At 35.7% G+C, this 20,597-nt stretch overlaps 2 protein-coding genes across 4 annotated transcripts in view; one reads left to right on the top strand and one right to left on the bottom strand.

Moving 5' to 3' along the window:
• GEMIN2 (gem nuclear organelle associated protein 2) overlaps positions 1-10,431 on the bottom strand; it is a 28,473-nt gene extending 18,042 nt beyond the window's left edge. Inside the window, exons 1-7 of one of the 3 annotated variants that reach the window (XM_074290711.1) lie at positions 10,240-10,431; positions 9,780-9,864; positions 5,805-5,894; positions 5,196-5,255; positions 4,498-4,611; positions 2,043-2,087; positions 99-167 (exon numbers count right to left, since the gene is read on the bottom strand). In XM_074290711.1, the coding sequence (XP_074146812.1) occupies positions 99-167; positions 2,043-2,087; positions 4,498-4,611; positions 5,196-5,255; positions 5,805-5,894; positions 9,780-9,864; positions 10,240-10,361 (585 nt within the window). In that variant the 5' untranslated portion in view covers positions 10,362-10,431. The remainder of the gene's footprint in view (positions 1-98; positions 168-2,042; positions 2,088-4,497; positions 4,612-5,195; positions 5,256-5,804; positions 5,895-9,779; positions 9,865-10,239) is intronic. The other 2 variants (XM_074290712.1, XM_074290713.1) reach the window with 2 other exon arrangements.
• Positions 10,107-20,597, top strand: part of SEC23A (SEC23 homolog A, COPII coat complex component) — a 134,840-nt gene continuing 124,349 nt past the window's right edge. The window contains exon 1 of the mRNA XM_074290709.1: positions 10,107-10,321. The gene's annotated coding sequence lies outside the window, so the exon portion shown is untranslated. The remainder of the gene's footprint in view (positions 10,322-20,597) is intronic.

The raw sequence follows: 20,597 nt of genomic DNA, 5'->3' as shown, positions 1-20,597 counted from the left end.
AAAATACTCAATTATTTTACACTCATCCTGGATACACAACATACAGACATATAACTAAAATTTTATCTACATTATGAAAATAGAAATAAAAATAATACCAATTCAGGAGTAAAGTCTTTTTCTCCAAACCAGTTAATCAGGTACTCTAGGACACTAGTTATTGTTGCCTTTTAAAAACAAAAAATTTTATTAGTAAAAAAATATTGAATATCTAAAACATCTTAGATTATATGTATAAATTTTATAAGTTAAGTCAGTATTTTTATGCAGAATATGTATTCTTTATGTACTTCATAAGAAGACAGCCTCTGTATTATAACTAGTTTGATTAAATCGTAGCCATAGGCTCAAGAGAATCAGTCAATGATATACACTCATTGTTCCAATTATCAACTATTACTTAAGCTATAGTTCATGCTCTGGAAGAATGAATTAGATATATCTAAAAAAAAAAATCTATGTCAATGAAGGAGAGGAAGAAAGGAATAGAAACCTTTGAAAAAAATAACTTATATTTGCTAATTACTTCAAGTTGATCAAAATTTTAATGATGGAGTTTCATAGTACTAAAAAAATTAAAAAACTCAAATTCACTAATTACTACTAAAAATAATGCTTTATGAGATCTACTAATATAATTTTTTTGTAGAACAAACTTTCTTTTTTAACAAGGCAGGAATGATATGAATGGAACTTGAACATGGGGCCAGTATCAAGGTACCAACCCCACAAGCAAGTCCCTGCAATATGTATGATGCTAGAACTTTTTGAGGCAACTAGGTGGCAAAGTGGATAAAATGCTGATCCTGTAATGAGAAGTACCTAATCTCAAAGCCAGCTTCACACTAGTTGTAGGATACTGGGCAATTCTCTTAACTTTTGCCTCAGTTTCCTCATCTGTCAAATGGAGATAACACCACCTAGTTCCCAGAATTGTAAGGAAAAAACAAGATAATATTTCTCAAGTTCTTTGCAAACATTAAAGCATTCTGTATTAATTACTATTATTATTTCTTTGACCATTAATAAATTTTAACTACTATCTGCAATAAAAAGCCTTTGATCATGAATTTCCTGAGAACTGCTAGTAAATTTAGATTCATATTAAAAAATTAAAGCTGTAATTGAATTAAACTTAACAGAATGAATTATTTCCTTTTTTCAATTTCTCTTTCTCTTTACAGTACCCTAATGCTAATGGGTAATGAAAATAAATGTCATATTCTTTTTGGATGTGGCTTAGTACTTAAAAAATAAAAAAAGGAACATCAGTTTATGAAGAATTTGAGAACCAAAGGACCAGATTTTCCCTTATTAATGTAGAAACTATCAATAATTATAAATAAAATTTAATTCATATATATGTATATGATATATATATATATGTATTCATATATAATTCATATATATGTGTATATATATATATATACACATATATGTATATATGTGTATATATATATATATACACACATCTACACACACAAATATATGTATGTATGTATACATAAACTCTTCTTCATGGGATTTTTTTATTTTGGTCTGGGCATGTATTTTTACTAGTGTAGGGAAATCCCAGGGAAGAAAACTCCCTTTACCTATAAAATTGTGGGAGATTTTGTAATTTATAGTCTATTTATACACAGTTGCCTGGAGAGCTTAAAGGATTAAATAAGTTGGCTAGGGTCACATACTATTATATATTAGAGGCAAGTCTTGAAACTGGGTCTTCCCGTCTACAAAGTCAACTGTGGCATTTGGTCTTGTAAGGGTCACACAGCCAGGAAGTGTTAACCGACTGAGGTCAGATTTGAACTCAAGTCCTCCTGACTTCAGAGCTGGTACTCTATCCACTACACCAACTAATTGCCCCCTAATTCTAAGTCTTTCTATGCATGTCTTTGTTCATAGTCATAAAGCTAAAATTTAATTTTTTACCCAGTACTGTATGTATATTATAAACGTATGCATATACACATATGTATAAATACACACACAAATATATTTGAAAGACTTCACTTATCATAAATTAAGATGAGTTTTACCTGATTCATCCTGCTAACAATACTAAGCAAGGGAGGAAAACCAATCTGTAAAAAAAATAAAATAAAACAAAGACAGCACTAAAATATGATGAACAATAATATAAAGTTTTGTTTTTTACTGGGGAAATTTCAAAGAAAAATGTAAAAATGTTCTACATATTCTATTGCTTTTTAGTATGTTTCAACATACTAATGATGCAATTATTAGAAACAGAAAACCAATGACCTCTCAAAAATTAAACATTTAAAAAAAAATACAGTATCTTTCTAGAAACAAAAAATAGCAACATTCAGGGACAAAAATGGAATATTCCTTGGAAAAGCAATAGTTCTGTATTTGAAGAATTCAATAAAAAAAAAAAAACCAACCCGCATTTAGAAAAACTGTGATATCTTTATTTAAATGAGGCGCTTATGTTTTTCTTCTTTATTTGAATTATATAAAGTTTATATTTCACTGTCAAAAATGGCTTACATCATGGTTTTATATAATTTGAATTTACAGAGTGCTTTTTTCACAAAAATCTTATGACGTAAGTATGTTAGGTTCCATCAAGAAATCTTAAAGCAAATACAAAATTTGTCAATGAAAAAAATGCTTACATTAGAGATTTTAGTGTATCAATCCAGATGTGACTAACAAAAACTTTTATTCAGGCATTTCTTACTCTTAGTTACTCCACTCTTGGGTATTCTTGGCAAAGATACTGGAGTGTTTTGCTATCCCCTTTTGAGAAAAACAGCTAAATGACTTGGCCAGAGTCATACAGCTAGTAAGTCAGTCAGAGGCCACATTTGACTCAAGTACTCCAGATTCTACATTCAACACTATCAATCATGCCACCTACCTGCCAAATAACAAAAACTACAAAACATCAGAGTTAAAAAAAACAAGTGGCTGTCTTAAAATACTTTATGTGCATTGTGGTAAATAATTTCGGAGAATCATAAAGGTTTTTAAACATTTTAAGTGTTGTTTTGAAGAGCTAGCCTTATTAAACACAGAAAATCATCTTTTAGTAGGTTGGCCATGGCAACCCAATCCAAAGTGGAAAAACAATAAAGATTACAAATTAGTAAATATAGGACTTAGCCATGGCTTTATCACTAATTTGCTTCTATAATCTTGGCAAGTCATAATCCTGCTATGCATCAGTTTCTTCATTGTAAATGACAATAAATATTTATTTATCTTATTTCCAAGTACTGCTAATAGATAAAAGAAGTCAATTTTTAATTAAAAACACGTTAACATTAAAATTATTGAATGTAAAAAAAATAGCATCACTTTTCTGTCTTATTTTTCCCATTAGGTTTTTCAGTAGTAAGCAGCTTGGTTTCACCTTCCTTAAGTTTTCAATAAGCACAAATATTGTTACATCGATTCTGTTGCACAACTGTTCTCTAATTATTTCTCCTGCATTAAACTTGTCTCCTCAAATATATTGTAGCTTTTGGGGAGAAGGGAATATACATTATATAATTTTTTGTATTTATCAACAGGGCTTAATACAGAGAAGGTACTCCTATTTATTTCCTATTAATAGATTTTAGAAACTAGAATGTTATTTTGTAGATTTATAATAGCTCAAATCTATATAACCATATAAAGCCAAGTTGGACTGGAATGAAAATATCTTTCATAAACTTTTTTGGGCAAGATGGTATTTAAAGTTTCTTCAGCAATTCTGATTCCCAAGATTTGTTAAATATGTGAGAAAAGGACAAGTACTACATTCTCCTTACTAAATGGTATAGTCATACTGATTTATGTGGATCTGGCTATATTGCTTTAATTAGACTTGTTCATATTTATATATGAATCAAAGAATCAGTATAAGACAATATGATAAAAAGAGCATTAGTCCTACATTAGGTGAAATAAAAGTTTTAGTTTCTTCTCTACTAATAATACTGTCTGATCAAATCATGTTACTTAATCATTCTGTGACTAGTTTCCTTATGTTTTAAAGAAACACAAATTCCAACAGTACCCTTATCAACTGTTAATGAATATTGCAAAGTGAAATACGAGAATGAAAACAATTGGAAAAAAAATTAGAAGAGTTATACATATGCTTATTATTTAGGAGTTATTTCAGTTACTGTCAGCAGTGATGGCTGAGAAGAACAGTGGGTCCTCCTAAATGAACCTCCTTAATGGGGAGGTAGATGCTACTATTATCCACAATTTTCAGTTAAGGAAACTGAGGCAAAGGGAGGTTACTTGCCCAAGAACACAAAGCTAGTTAAGTATCTGTGGTTGGATTTGAACTCTGATCTTCCCGACTCCAGACCTATGTTCTATCCACCAACCCACCTTGCTGCTTCATGATACTCTGAAGTAGTTCATATGTAACATTATTTTTTTAAAGTGTCCTTGTTTAGAAAACAAAACAAAACAGAAATTAGGATCATCATGATTTTTCCATCTTAAATACATCCATCACTTTACCTGCACATAGTCTATTCCTGGATTTTCACCTGCAGCTGTTGTAAGAGGCACTTCAGCATATAACTTTTCACCAAGACAAAACTTTTTCCAGCCTTCTTCATCTTCAGATTTTGGCTGAAAAATGAAGAAAAAGTTAATGCACACACCAACTTTCAGAATTTTACAGCACAGAATAGACTTGATTGTCCAGTAGTTTGGAAACTTACCAAAACTCATTTCTTATACTCAAACTGAGATGCCAATGCCTGAGTTTCCTTTATTAAAACCTCTCAAACTTCATTCTTATTCTATCCTTCTACAAATGTAAGTAAGGCATGTAGGTAACAGGGCATGGGAAATGCCTCTTCACTGAAATTTTAAAAATTCACTTAATAGGAAAATTTAAGAAGCATATTTCATTCTTTAAATGCTGAAGACATAGTTCACACCTCAAAATAATGCCAAACTATGAGTCTATCAACATAAGGCAGGACCTATCAGCTTCAACATTTAAAGTAGGTTGGAGGAAAAAAATGCCAAGGATTAAAATACTATATCACATCACTGATCTTTCACTTTTTTCAGATAACTGAAACTTGCAATTTATAGACACACATATAATCGAAGAGAATGAAAATTTTGTAAAAGGTATTCTTTTTCAAGATTGGAAATAAATGCAAATTAACTTTTAAAAAGTAAATCCTGAGAGAACCACATACCATGGTGACATTGTTATCCAAATGTTGTGATTTCCAGTGGTTTCTATGCTTGTTCACACTCTGAGGGAAAAAAATTAAATTTAAATTTTGTGTTTTAGCTTATTTACAATGCTAGTTAAACAGAGCAGGTGAATATGAGGGAAATAATTATATATACAATTTTTAAAAACTCAAGTTTTACAAAAGCAATAATAATTAAATTCAGTATATGTTACTGAATATACATATTCAGTATGTAAGACACTGTGCTGGCTATGAGGAAACTAAAAAAAAAAAAAAAAAAAAAACCCACAAACCATTAAAATAAAAATTCAACCCATTTCTTGCTGTCAGAGAATTTATATTCTACTGGAAGACAGAATTTGCAGAGAGATAAGGAAATTTAAGATAATTTGAGGACAAAGAGTACTAAAAATTTGCAGTAAAATTCTCTTACATGTCTTATACTAATAATATTTTACACTTAACTATATAACAATTTAGCATCTAATTTATAAATAAAACACTGACCTTCAGATTTTTAAAGTCATGAATTCTATTTTTCTAAGAGAGCATAAAGAAGAAATAAATACTAAGGAAGGGTTTATGTGGACAATTAATTCTAATTACCTGACGAATATTTGAAAATTGTGCTACTTGCTGCTGTTGCCATCTAATTGTTGGAGAGTATCCTTCAGGAGCTGGCTGGCACCCTGAAAGCTAGAAAAAATAGCCCCAAAATGTTACACCAATAATGTTGTAAGAATCTAATAACTCCCAAAATATTACATAGTAAGTGCTTATCATGCCAAGTATCGTGCAAAGTGCTATAGATACAAAGAAAGGTAAAAATAATCATTGCCCTTAAGGAGAATACATTCTAATGGAGGAATCATATGTAATTTCATACTTACAAGATAAATACAATGAGCAGATGGAAGATAACTGGAGAAGAATGGGGCTTGGAAGTAAGGTTTGAGGAAGAACCAAGAAAGGTCTCCTAAAGGAGGTAGGTAGGATGAACTGAGTTTTAAAGAAAGCCTTGAAAACCAAGTCAATGGTGAAGAAGCAGAGCAGGAGAGAAAGAGCCCAAGTGATGAAGTAAATACCTAAATGATGAGGTTTATACCTCAATAGGATTAGGATTAATTGAGGTCTAGTGGCAGGATTGGGGCACAGGGAATCACATGGAGCTCCCCTGCAACCCCTTTGGATTCGGCGCAAGATACAAAGTTAAATCAGGTCTAGTGGTGTCGAGAATCCCTTGTAAATGAATTTACAGGCCTGAAAACCTAGATTGATAAAAAGAGGTTAATTGCAAGGTTTGGAAGCAAGGTTAAAGTCTGGTTAGTAAAAGGCATTAGATAGAAGAAGAAATACACCATAAGTGGCAGGACGGAGAGTGTGATGCTGGCATCTTTCAACTCTCCGACAAGGGATGATTCCAACTTGGCTTTTTTATCTGCTTGAAGGGGCATCTGGGTGGAGCCCAGGTTGATTCCTCCATAGCTAGAATCCACCAGGTGAAGGTTGGGTTATCTGAGCAGATCATTAGAATGGGGGCTGAAAACCCAAGCCAGCTCAGATCCGGTGGGGGCTGGGTATAAGCCCAAACTGGTTCAGATACTGATCTCTCCCCTTGGGGTTTTGACCAGATCTTGTAAATCAAAGGTCAGTCCCAAAGGAAGTTAGAGATCAGACAAGGAATCTTAAAGGGGGCTACTCCCGTATCACAAGCAGTACAAAGAGATAGAGATGGAATGTTATTTTTGACAAGTTACAAAAAGACCAGTGTAGCTGGATCACAGAGTGTGTGAAGAATAGTAAAGAGTAATAAGCCTAGAAAGGAAAGCCAGGTTATAGTTTTTTAATATTTGATCCTGGAGGTACAGAAAGACACTGGAGCACACTCTGAGGGAAAGGAAGAAGGGAAAGGGAGAGGAAGGATGACATGACAGATCCAGGTTTTAGGGAGGAAAAAATCACTTTGAATGCTGAACAGAAGATAGATTAGAGTGGGAAAAGATTTAGGCAGGAAGACCAATACAGGGCAGGACTAGGGTTATGACTATTAAGAGCGTAATTTTATTAGATGTGTAGAGTGAGGTATTAAGGATGATACTGAGTGACTTGAGAAGATGGTGGTGCTTTTGCAAAAGAAAAGCTCAGGAGAAGAAAAGATGAGTTCTGTTTTGGACCTCTGAATCTAGGACGGTCCCCATATAGGCCACCAAATGTTGAGGTGTGAGAGATACCCAGACAGCAATGGGATGCCCTGGCCAGTGTCACAGGCTTTGCAAAAGAATTCACAATCTCCGAAAGGCAAGTTTGAGGCAAAAATGGGTTTATTACACTGAGAAGAACCAACTTCTCAGTGGGCTAAATCCTGTTAGTATCTTTTAGCAAAGGTTTTGGGGTTTCAGCCTTTGATTATATTGGGGTTTTGTGGCCTGGAGCTAGGGAGCAATCTCCAGATGAGTTTGAGGGACTAATTTTCAATTCAATAAAGGGTGGTGATTATACCTCAGGCCAAGCTCTCCTATTGAATTGTAGGAGATTACCATCTGGGAGTTTCCCCTATGAACAAGAGGGTGGGGCCCCTACCAGAGGTTGGAGGGTTTGAGATTTTTAGGGTTTCTCTAACCCCCCAAAGATCAAGGGACAGAGTTTACATCATTATGGGACATTCAATTGAAGATGTGCAAAGAGTGATATAGGACTGTAACTCTGGAAAAAGACTAGTAATGGAAAAATAGCTAAGTGAATCATCTGCACATAGATAGTAACTGAACCCATATGGGAACTGATGAGATCACCAAATAAAATATTATAGAGAGGGGAAAAAAAGGGGGGAACGACTGAGAATGTCTGAGAACTAACGTCTTAGGAGATACCCAAGGTTAATGGGTGTGGCATGAAGAACCAGAAAGGAAACTAAGACTGGAGGAGAATCAGAAAACAGCAGAGTCAGGAACTTGAAGAGAATATTTAGGGACAAAAGGTGATGGATAGTGTCAATGCCTCAGAGGGATCAAGAAGGATCTTGAACTGAGAAGGATCATTAAAATGACAATTCAAAAATCAGTTAACTCTGGAGAGAGCAGTTTTAATTGTCTGATAAGATTGGAAGATTGCAGATGGTTTAGAAGAGAGTGAAAGAAAAGTAGAAGAACTGAGTATAAATAACTTCCTCAAGACGTTTAAGCAACAAAGGAAAAAGAAACTGCCTGGAAAGCAGGATCAAATGAAAGTTAAGAATGGAGGAGTCAGAAGGAGGTTTGTAGGTATCAAGGAAGGATACATATCTATATAGAATTGTATCTAGCTACTAAAAGGAAAAAGTAAAAAATTAAAATAGGATCAGAATGGAAAGTTAAAAGGTATTTTAAAGGTTATTTCATAAAAGTCACTTATTTTATAGATGAAGAAACTAAAGGCCACAAAGGTTAAGTAACTTGTCAAAGGGTAGGTACATATTATGGGGTTAAGTTAGATTTAAATCCTAGTCTTTTGACTTTCAAATGTAACACTATTTCCATTATATTGACTAAGTAAATATTTATACTGCTATATTTCAAGAATCCATTAGTTTATCATCTTAAGCTCTAATTTCCTTTTTTTTTTTTCTATAAAGGAAGAAAAAAAAAAACCACCCTAAAGTTAGTTACAGAATCTGAATTAAAATTCCAGTTCTGGTAATGATTAGCTGTGTCCCTGTACTCATCGCCTAACTTCTCTGTGCTTCAATTTTCTCAACTGTAAAAAGGGAGAAGGATACAAGAGCCTTTGTATCTCTAAATCTAAAAATGCTAAGAAGTAGGGGTTTGTGCCAAAAGTAAATAACTCCTGAAGTAGTCAAAACTTACCTACCTAGCTATTATGCTACTTGGCATATTATTCATTCTATTCCGAATAATACACAACTAAGTTTAAGAACTAAAAGTACTAGAATAATGAATATCTAGCATTTACAGTTTTACTAATGTATTTCACAGAAAATAAGTTAAGTTCTATTATCCACATTTTATAAATAAATTGAGGCGGATAGGGGTTAAATGATTTTCCCAGGGTTACATATAGGGTCTGAGGATAGACTTGAACTGGAGGTCTTCTGGCTATAGTTTCCTCAAAGGAATTGATTCATTGTTTTACAGCTGGAATGAACCCTTATTTATTTATTTATTTATTTTTAAAGACAATATTATAGTGGAGGAAATCATGACAGAATAGGAACTTTAAAATTGTGAGCACCTGGATGGAACTGTTTTTGCCTTTCTTTGTAACCGCAGAGCTTTAAAAGCATAGTGCCTAGCACAGGTAGGTAAATACTCGATTTGACTTCTGACTCCCATCTAAATCCTCTTCACATAAGCTTCCATTCTACAATGATAGGGACTTCAAAGGTGGTATTATTTTAAACTATTTTTTGTCAACTATACGAGGACGACGATAAATTGTGATTTCTGAAGATCTGGGACCCGGTTATTTATTTGTAGGCTTTAAAATGATCACATAAGAAGTCTAATATTTAAGCTGCGCAGCTTAAAGGGAGACAAGTTTCCACTATTTAGTCCGACAAAAAAAACTTAATAACATAAAACTCACTGAAACATTCACTGTTTGCTTTCTTTTCAACTTCTTTGGATCAATGTGTGCCACCACAACATCTGGACATTGTGCTGCTTCAAGCCTACAAATGAATTTTTTTTTAATTTAATTTTGTTTCAGGAGTAATCCGTTCCCTGTTTTGCTTTTTTAAATGGACGAGGAGTTTGGGGAAGTTCGTTCCGCAGCACACCCAATTTCCCGGAAAACTACGCACTCCAATCGCTAGAACCGGCCTCCCGCCACAGGAAGGAGACGCACCCCTTTTCTTCCTCTTCCTCTTCCTCCTCCTCCTCCCCCACCACCCCGGCTAGGAACAAGCGCGCCACTCCAGCCACGTCGGCGACGCCAGGAGGCGAGTAAGGGGGAGGGGGCGCTAGGGCGACTACACCCACTTCCTGGTACGAGTGGGGGAGGGGGAACGCGTTTAAGGTTAGAGGCTCCGAGCCAAGCCACTCACTGGACCCGTTTCAAATATTCCTGGGGTGTCCGAGGTGGCACGGAGGGGTCGAAGTCTTCAGCCAAGTCGCAGGGTTCCACCGGTAAGAGGCGAGGCATCAGCTCCTCCACTACCGACTCCATAGCGCTTCGACCCCGCGGATTGCGGCCGAGCTGAGCCGTGAGAGATCGGGCAAGGGCCCGTCTGCACTTGCGCAATACACAGGCGTAAGAGCATGCGTAGCTCGTTTCAACTTTCTCCCTTCCCCCCCCCCCCTTTTTTTCCCTCCATCCTAGGCAGAGTAGTCTTCATGAAAGCGCCTGTTCTTGGATAGGTTACATCTATCCCTGTATTTTAATAGAGTTTAAGAGAAGAATCCTGGGGGATTTTTATTTTAACTTAGAAAGTGCTGGGTGGGTTTGTGTGTGTCCACAGCCAGGCAGGAATGGCTATCTCCAGTCTTCCAGGGAGACTAATTCCTGCCAGTACAGGTAGCAGGAGGTGGATGTCAGAAGCTTGGCCACTCTGTTCTCAGAAAGAGGGGATACAGACTAAAATTATATCAATGTTAGTGTGTTTCAGTTAGTGTGTCCTACTCTTTCCATTTGGGGTTTTCTTGGAAAAGATTGGATGGAGTGCTTTACCATTTCCTTCTCCAGTTTATTTCACAGATGAGGAAACCGTTACACAAATAGTTCAGGGCTATATATAATGTACATACATATCCATATAGACTTAAGCTACTATACATACACACAGAAATACACACTTGTATATAATATGTATCTCCAGAGCTTAACAATATGTATATGTTATGTGTGTGTCTATGTTTCCAAAGGTTGACACAAGTATGTAATCTTTCTCTAGGCTTTCACTTTTCACTAAATGCCAGTTCCACAAAGACCACACCTAACAAATAGCGACTAAACCTGTATATTCAAACTAATAACAAATAGAAATTAGAAGAGTGTAGACAGAGGACCTAGATAATACTGCAACTTGATTTAAAAAAAAAAAGGCTGGAACACACTTGGGGGGGGGGAAGAGGAGAAAAGGAAGTTGAGCTAAATCTGCACAAAAGATTCCCTCCTGTTCCAATTCAAGCTTTCCCACACAGAAATCCTTCCATTAAAACCCTTCCTTTTTCTCTTCCTACTTAACTCTTCTCTTTCCCTCAGCTATATACTATAAACACATTTTAACAACCCTTCTACTAGATGCTCCATTGCTAATGTAGCAGAAGCAGTGGGGGGAGGGAGATGAGTTGAATCTTTACCTTTGAAAACAAAAGATCCTCTCCCTTTTCTCATTATCCCCACCTCTTCTCTTTCGTTACTCCTAAAACCCTTCAAACCTATAATTGCTCCTACATATCAATCTTTCATAAATCACCATCATTCTCCTTTCCTTTTCCCTTTAGAAGTTTTAAGATTCACAATATAGTAAATAGCTAAATAACTCTATAAAACCCACATGTCCAGCAAACATAACCCATAATGTTAACAATTTACCCAATGTTTCAGAAGAAAACCAAATAGTTTTTTTCTTTTTTTTTTAAAGTTTTTCTTCCATCTGCCTGAGTATTTCAAGGTTACTAGCATAAACTTCTTTTTCCAGGCAGATAAGGTTTTATTGCTGTTACTCCTCTCTAGAAGGCTTTGAAAACCTGCTTTTCAGGGAAAACTTCCCCACCAGTTTAAAATAGTCGAGTTTTCTGTTCTTTTACTTACAAATTAGCACAACAGGTTAAAAAGTTTAAAATCACAAAATAATTTTTTAAATATATCAAACATAGTTGTAACCAATTGCCAAATTTCTTAACCAGTGTTCTTAAAACTTAACAGAGCTCTTTAAATCAACACAACAAAATGACAAGTCACAGACACAGAACAAAAATCTCAAGGACATAGGGGCACAATTACAACATTAAACAAAACATTTAACATATACAGACTAGGGGCTATTTAAAAACTGTAGAATAGGGAAGTTGTTGCAGCTTGAGAGTCTTCCCTCCCAGAATCCAAACAGAGCTTTTTAGGCTTAGGAGCCTCACTTTGGTGCACGTCTCTGTCTTCACAGAGAATGCCAAGAGAACGAGATAGTGCCAAAAGCCATTCAGAACCAAAGTTGTGCCACTGGCATACAGAACCAGACAGACACAGGTACACTTAAACGCAAAGACAATAGACAAACAATTCTGGAACACAACAGACAACCAAACCAGCAGGGCATTCCGTCAGCGTCCTGGGGAGGCTGGTAGGCCTTACTCAATGCTGCGTCCAGTGTAACGACCTACAATCCAGGAGTACTCACCCAGAAACAAACCAGTTCCCAGAATGCTCAAAGCCAATTGAGTCAAATTTATATCTTGTTTCCTGGTCCAAAAGGGTGGATGATTTAAGTCTGAGGATGAGGAACATCTCTCTTTAGCCACCCTCTAGAGACAGCAACTCCCCCTTGCTCTCCAAGGAAAGGGACTGACAATTGAAACAGAGCCAAAGGTTATCTCACTGGGGAGCCTCCAAATAAAGTGTCCAGGTGAGAGAAAAACAGGGCAGCCAAAATAATTTATTACTGGCCAGGAGGACTGAGTCCCTCCACAACTAGAGGGGTCAGTAATGAGTGACCTCAGCTATATGTTTATAGAAAGAAGAGGGAGACATCAACATGTTTCTTGATACATTTGTCATAATAAAAGAATTTCTATTCTAAACAGGAGGCAAAAATAGTTATCACTCTAAGGGGATCATTCTCAGGCAGCACTAAGCTTATCAGGTTTCAAAGTTTCAGGGCAGTACATCTGGATTGTTAAAATACCATCTTTAGTAGGGAGTGAAGAACTAATAATAAACTTCTAACTACAAAGATTCAAGATTATGTTTCTCACAGTCCCATTTGGGGTGCTTTTTCTACTTCAATCAATCAGCCAAAAAACAATCTGATGGGAGAAAAGGATTACAATTGGAGAGAATACATGTTTTATAACCCAACAGAAGGGCAGTGTCCAGTGCAAGCAGCTTCAATATAATTGCCAGGTGATATGGAGATACCAGAAAGTAATGAATGGAAGGGACCAGATAGGTTAACTGCTTGGGGGTGAGGATTTGCTTTGTATTTCTACAAATGGAGAAGGAATCAGATGGGTGCCAATGAGCCATATTCACCTTATCCATTAGAGAGAGACAGAAAAAGAGAAGACCCAAGAAACATCAGATGACAGTTGACTCATGAACATCAAAAATTATTGATGAGACTATTACAGGACTTCAAAATCTATAGGAATCATTGGATTCTTTGACATATGATGAGACTGATACAGGATTTCAAAATGTGCAGGAATCATTGGATTCCCTGATACATGAAGTAATGGACAATAGATTAGTTTTAGACTATTTCTAGGACTTATGGACATGTATAATTCCTCATGTTGATTCATGTTGTTTGTTACATCACTACTAGCCTATACTATATTACTATGTGCTTGTGTAATACCTCCCATGCTGAGGGATTTATTTACCTGTTTCAAGTAAGACCCTTCAGTCCAGAGGAAACCTGCTAACAATATCTGGTTTTGTGTTCACATCTTTCCTGAGAAGTCAGGGAAAGCGTGATCACCTCTTTTTTAGTAGTTTTACCTCTCTTCCTGAGAAGTCAGGGAAGACATGACCACATGTGTTCTAAAACAAAAAGGAAGCTCGAGATGTAGAGAGCCAGAACTCTGGAGAAGTATACTTGAAAGAAGTATACTTGGAAACAAGGTGTTAACTCAGAGGAATTGATGAGACAATGGTAATCTAATTTACATAATACTTAGTATTTAGCATGGTGATGTAATAGTTCTTTAGTTCACACATATTCAGTATGCTGTAATGCTGTAATTGTAATAGCATATATAAGAACTGAGGACAGGAAGTCAAAAAAAGTCAGACTGGCAAAATGCTGAGAGAGACTGGGTCAGTTTATGACTGATGCAGACTGTATAAAAGACAATAAAGATTTTTGGGGTCTATTTTTGTCCATTCTAGTGGTATCTATTCTGCTGAGGCCAAGGCTCTTCTGGAGGACCTCCAGAAAACTAAACTGGACATTACATTTTGGTGCCCAACTTTAGAGAAGTATACTTGAAACAAGGTGTTAACTCAGTGAAATTGATGAGATCATGATTCTCTAGTTCATATATATATATTTAGTACTTAGAATGGTGATATAATGATTCTCTAAATTCACACATAATCAGAATGCTGTAATGATGTAATTACAATTAGGTATATAAAGGCTAAAAAGGACTGGAAGATATAGATTCTATTTTTGACTACCCTTGTGGTGGCTCTCCTGCCTCCTGCACTATGGGGGAGACTGGTTCAGACTGGGAGACTGAAGGAGACAATAAAGGCTTTGGACTTTATTCCTCATTATTCTGCTGAGACCTCAATTTTTTTTTTCCTCATTATTTGCTGGTCTCAAGGCCCACCAGAAAGCTAGCCCAAACATTACAAATATTAACTATGAAGTCACCCTTCCTTTCTTGCCTTTCATTCTAATCATCTTGGATAATACAGATTGGGAATAGGAGGACCCCACCAAGTGCTATGAGGATAGCCTTCCACAGACATCTTCATATTGATTGGAGTTTTCTTCTTGGGCTTAGGGTTGGAGGGCTACTTATCATCCCAACCAGTTATGTCCCCCATAATTGGAGTAGGTAACATTTTACAAATAAAGACGCCTACCACAAAGTCAGCAACAATGGAATTGCTAAAATAGACAAACATGTGCACCTAGGAATAGTTAGGTAACTAGGTCAAATACTCATTTACTCACTTTAGGATATAATGGCCACTTTTTTTTTTTTTTAAGTTGTGCTCATGGCTTCTACTGATCATTTGCTCTGATTATAAAACTTTGCTGTAAGAGAAAAAAGGCAGGGACCTGATTTAAATAGCATCAAAACTGGTCCTTCAGGCTTTGGCCGGAGAGCACATACATCATACAGGAAAAAGAATCCTTAACTCACTTTTCCGATAGTTAATTGTCAGTTTTCAATTAATCATGCAGTAACAATTCTAGCTAAAGCCATATTCAGGTATAATTGGTGGCTTCTTATTCAAAAGAACACCACTGGGAAACTGAGTCAGGAGGATCCCATCTTAAATGGAGGCCAAGGTTGCCCTCACAACTCTTCCCCAGATACTAAATTCTATGTGTAATAATTCAGGATCACATTCTACTGAGTAGCTTTCAGATGGTGGATCACTGGCTTGATGATGCATCAGATTTACCTGAATTTAAAACTCCAAATAATATTAGCTACAGTCCCAAGAGATTTTATCTCCAATAGCACATCTCATCAATCAAAGCTTCAGGTGAATTTAGCTCTTAATATCTGAATTAGGTATTGACTATGATTTTACATTGATAACAGTAAGATATTCATCCTGGAAGCTTCACAGCTTATCTTTCACATCTAAGTAGATGGTTTTAAGTTCAACATAACACAAATCATTTTGCTTTTAAAAATGCTCTATACATAGACAAATTCTAAATTGCATATTGTCTATAGCAATAACATGTTCAAAGGGACAAAGGCAAAAACTATTATTCTCAGAGTCCCTTTAAATAATGGGTGCAACTTTAAGATGATTCAATACAGCAATTAAAACTCATACAGAATAGAGAATATCCTAATTGCACATAAAAGAACCTTATCAGAATTAACATTAATAATTTCTTCATTCTAAAAAAAATGTTAATTCAATTTCCTCCAATTGAAGAGTTCCTATAAACTTTTTTTTTGAAATATAACAGATACACCAACAATATTGTTAGAAATTCTTCTAAGCATAAACATTCCCATCTCCCCCCAAAACATTCCTAATTGCAAAGTCAATTTTAGAGGTTATAAATTGTCCTTAATAGTCATTCTTGAGATTCCTCCACAGGCTAAGCCTGATGTTTTCAGTCTCCAGATTGCAGTCTCAGTCATCTGTAATGCCTGTTAAGGTCCTTCTTACTATGCTTCTTCCAAGATTTAGTAAGCAACCACTCTCCTGAAAACTATATACTCCAAAGGTGTTGTCTGGGTCAGCAATCCTTATTTCCTAAGGACTAAAAAGGGATGAGGCCACTGCCAGTATATAATTCCTTAAAAATTTATCCTTTGTTTCAAAAGAGGGTCTTTCCTTTTCTTCTACCCAATAAAATAACTATCTTATATGGGGAAAGTCCCAGATCACTTCTGGGAACAGTTCTGATTCTTTAATAAAGAAATAAGCAAACATTTGGTCCAAAGCAATTTAGTCTCTAACGTAAATTTAGTAACCAGTTTCTTAAGGATTTAATTCATTCTTCCCACTTTCCCAGATGGGGGCAGATGCCCAGGTGTATGGAATTGCCACCATTATTTCTTATAAAACTTAAAAGCAAAATATGCTCCTTTATCAGAATCAATAATCTCTATCAATCCATACTTAGGTACAATTTGTTTCAATAATATTTCATTAACCCCTCTTAAGGTAGTGAGCTCAGGGGAAAGCTTCCACACATTCCTTATATCTCAGTTTCCCCACTTGTGTCATTTCGTTAACACCCTAACCTAAATATTTTGGATTCAGGCTCCCTTCCTTCTAAGGGACACCTCTTGGACCAAATTTCACAAATTTATGCCATATACCCAGCTGGGTTGACAAAATATTAAAGCACAGCTCATACAATTTCACAAATTACTCAATATACAATTTAGCAAGCAAAATTCATCTAATTAGGAAATAAAAACATGACCTCTTTAGGTAAGTTGCCAGAAAACCAAAATTTTTAACTTAAAATCAAATCAAATACAGATTTAAATTTCTAGTAATAATAATTCAGTATCAATGCATAAATTTCTAAACTCTTATGTCAGAATAAACAAGTTTACAATTTTAGCATACATGAGTATTTTTCATCAGTACTAGATAACAAACCAAATATGGGTTCTACAATTTCAGAAGGAACCCATTACTAAATCAATGTAGGTACAACAACCAATTAAATTTCCAATTTTAACACACATACCAATTTAAAGTTATTTTAAAATTAACCAGTACTCTAATTTGTAAGATTCTCTAAATTCTACCTAGATATTCCATTCAAACAGAATTGCCTTGTAACTGTTTTCCTGATTGCCAGAAACCTCTTTTTGTAAGCCAAGAAAGAGTTAAACACTTTGAGATTCTTCCTGGCAGGATTCCATAGACCTGAGTTCTGATAACAAAATTACAGGCCCCTTGTTTTACAGAATTTTCAAGTGGCAGCATGGTGTTTTTCCATTTTCCCAAAAGTTCCCCAACTCTCTAATGACTCTGTCTATGCTCTTCTTATTCACTTTCTATATACATATGTCTCCTTTCTTCTACTTGCTTTTACCATCTTCACTGTATTAAATATATTTCCTTCTTTCCTCCCCCTCTTCTGCAAAGCTGCTGCAATTATCCAGATGCAGAAGGAAAGAAAAAGAAAAGATTCTCTTTCCTTGAGCTAATGAGCCCAGAATTAGCTCCCAAATTACCTTATTGAGTCATTTGTTTCCATTTGTTCAATTCTGAACTTTAGTGTGTTTATTTTCTTCATTTACTTTTTTTACTTCTTTTTATATTTGTCCAATTGAATTTTTAAATGAGTTGTTTTGTTCTATGGAATTTTTTTCCATTTTTCAAATTCTGTTTTTTAATGAGTTATATGCTTTTTCCATTTCACTATGTCTATTTTGTGTTGTCTTTTCCAATCTCTTGCAAGGCTTTAATTTCCTTTCTCCATTTTTCTTATACCTCTCTTTTAAAATCCTTTTAAAGTTCTTCTAGGAGAGCCTTGTGTGATGGGGACCAGGTTATTTCACCTTTTGGAGCTTCATCTGGAGACAATCTGCCATTAGTCTCCTTGGAGTTTGAAATCTGTTCTTCTCTTTTGCCATAAAAACTGTCAGTTGTTAGAGTCCTCTTTACTTTTTTTACTCATTTTTTTTTTTAAAGTTAAGTTAAGGTCTGCCTTTAGGGTGTGAGAGGTTTTCCAAGCCATCACAGCTGCATTGGTTCAGTGCTGATTCACTCCTGGTGCCAGCTCTGCCACGTGGAGTCATCAGCAATACCCTGTGGCTCTGTACTGTCTGCCCTGGTGTTTGTGGTTGTAGTTTGCTCAACCATCCTTACACTGCACTGCTCCAGGACTCTGAGCTATCTGCACTGGTGTTTGTGGTCAGCTGCCCAGTTCTCACTGTCTCTCTCCCGCTTCCAATTGAAACAGACCTTCTCTGGTCTGCTTCCTCCTGCAAACTCTTTGTCCCACAAAGGTCGTAGTTTGCTCAACCACCCTTAGACTGCTGTGCTCCAGGACTCTGCTCTGTTTATGCTGGAGTTTGTGGTCAGTTGTTTGTGCTTAGCTGCCTCTCTCCCATTTCTGATTGAAACAGATTTTTTCTGATCTGTTTCCTCCCATAAATTCTCTGCCTGGAGACTCTGAGTTGTCTGCATTGGCATTTGTACTGGTTGCCCTGGCTGTCTCCCTCCTGTTTCCGATTGAAACAGACCTTTTTTGGTAATCTTTGAAATTAATAATTTTCTTCTTTTAATAATTTGTTGTACTTCCAATATTTGTGGTTTTGGCTTGTCTAGAGCTAATTCAGAGGCTAGATTTCATAATTATTGTGAGGGCAGTAAAGAAAGAAAGAAATGTGTGTCCTCTCCACCATCTTGGCTCCACCCCCAGAAGTCCCAAATTACTTTACCAAGATCAAAAACCAATACACTCAGCCATCCAGAGTGACTTCAATTCAAGATTTTATCTTGAACCACTCTGAAAGAATTACTACTCTGAATTCCAGTAATTCCAATAATTCAGCCTAATCTTTTTCAAATCAGCAACATAGAGGCTGAATGCTTATCTTTTACAAACTTGCTAAATTTTAACACAGAACACACAATGCAAATCAGACATACACACAGAAATCACACAGATACACAGAAATCTATTTTATGTACAGATTTAAGTTGGACATACTCAGCCCTGGGAACGTCCTCATACAGAGCAACAATATTTAATCATTTTACTTTTTGCCCTTATATCTTGCTAAGGGACTATCTACCAGTATCTCTCATTTTCTGAGGAGGGTGGCTTAGACTGAGCCCTTCCCATTTTGAATATTTGACAAGACTTTTCAGGATCAAGTGCGTTTAGATCCCAGTCTTTCATACCCAATTCAGCAGGGTATTCCCCAAACCCTCAGTCACCCAAAAGGTCCTGACCATCTAGGAATCTAGTGCACTCAGATGCCAAGATCTAGCTTACATTTGGAGTCCGGTGCATGAAAGTTGGCTGCCTGACGGCCATCCAATCCCAACTAGTTGAGATTTGCTGCAGATTTACTGATTTTCATTTTGCCCTGAGTCTCTCCTCTTTACCTTGGAGAGCAGGGAAAAGTCTCTGATGTTTACAGGCTGCCTAAAGCAAGCCAGGGAGCTGTCCTGCTAAGGCTCAAGGATAGTTCCCATAGACTTGATGGAGAGAGAAATCTGCATCCAGAAAGAGGATTTTGGGGACTAAGAATGGATCACAACATAGTATTTTCACCTTTTTTTTGTTGTTGCCACCTTAAATTTCAGGATGTGTGTTTAAATTGTAATTCTGATTCTGAAATTTATGAGATAATTACTGTTAACTAGTCCATGCTAAAATTATGAATTTGTTTATTCTGGTATAAAATCTTAGAAATCTGTGTGCAAATATTGAAGGTATTACTACTGGAAATTTAAATTTGTATTTGATTTGATTATAGGCAAAAACGGAGTCACATGTTTATCTCCTAATTGGATGAAATATATTTAGGATGTTATGTTGTTTTCTAAATTGTATATTGTATAAATGTAAAATGTTATGAGCTATTTTGAAATTCTGATAGTTCTTCTAGATGTTCCTACTTTGTGAAGTTTTCACTCAAAATTATTTTAGTTATCATTTATGTTCTGAATTTTAGAATTGTCTTTTTTCTTTAACAAAAACTATTAGCTGAAGCTTCTTAGTAGATATTATCTGGGTTCATAGGTTCTGAGTTTATATATGTGGAATAAATGATGATTTTAAAATCCAAAAGTAGCATGGAAGGATACAGTGAAGGCTTTATCTAGATGAATTTTATTCTAAGATCTGTTAGCCCATTTTTTTTCTAGTAGTCACATCCCTTAGGAAATGAACTTGGTATGGAATGTGAAATCCCCATACAAGAAAGAAAATACAGGTGTAATCTGAAATTTAGGATTAATAACTATATTATAGTATTATTTTAGATCAGTTGGCATAATTATAAATGACAGCATACTCCACGCTTCTTTCACTGATTGTAGCTGCTCCTAACC

Source organism: Sminthopsis crassicaudata, chromosome 2 (genome assembly GCF_048593235.1).
Source record: "Sminthopsis crassicaudata isolate SCR6 chromosome 2, ASM4859323v1, whole genome shotgun sequence".
Taxonomy (NCBI): Eukaryota; Metazoa; Chordata; class Mammalia; order Dasyuromorphia; family Dasyuridae; genus Sminthopsis; species Sminthopsis crassicaudata.
This window is presented reverse-complemented; position numbering and strand designations above follow the sequence as displayed.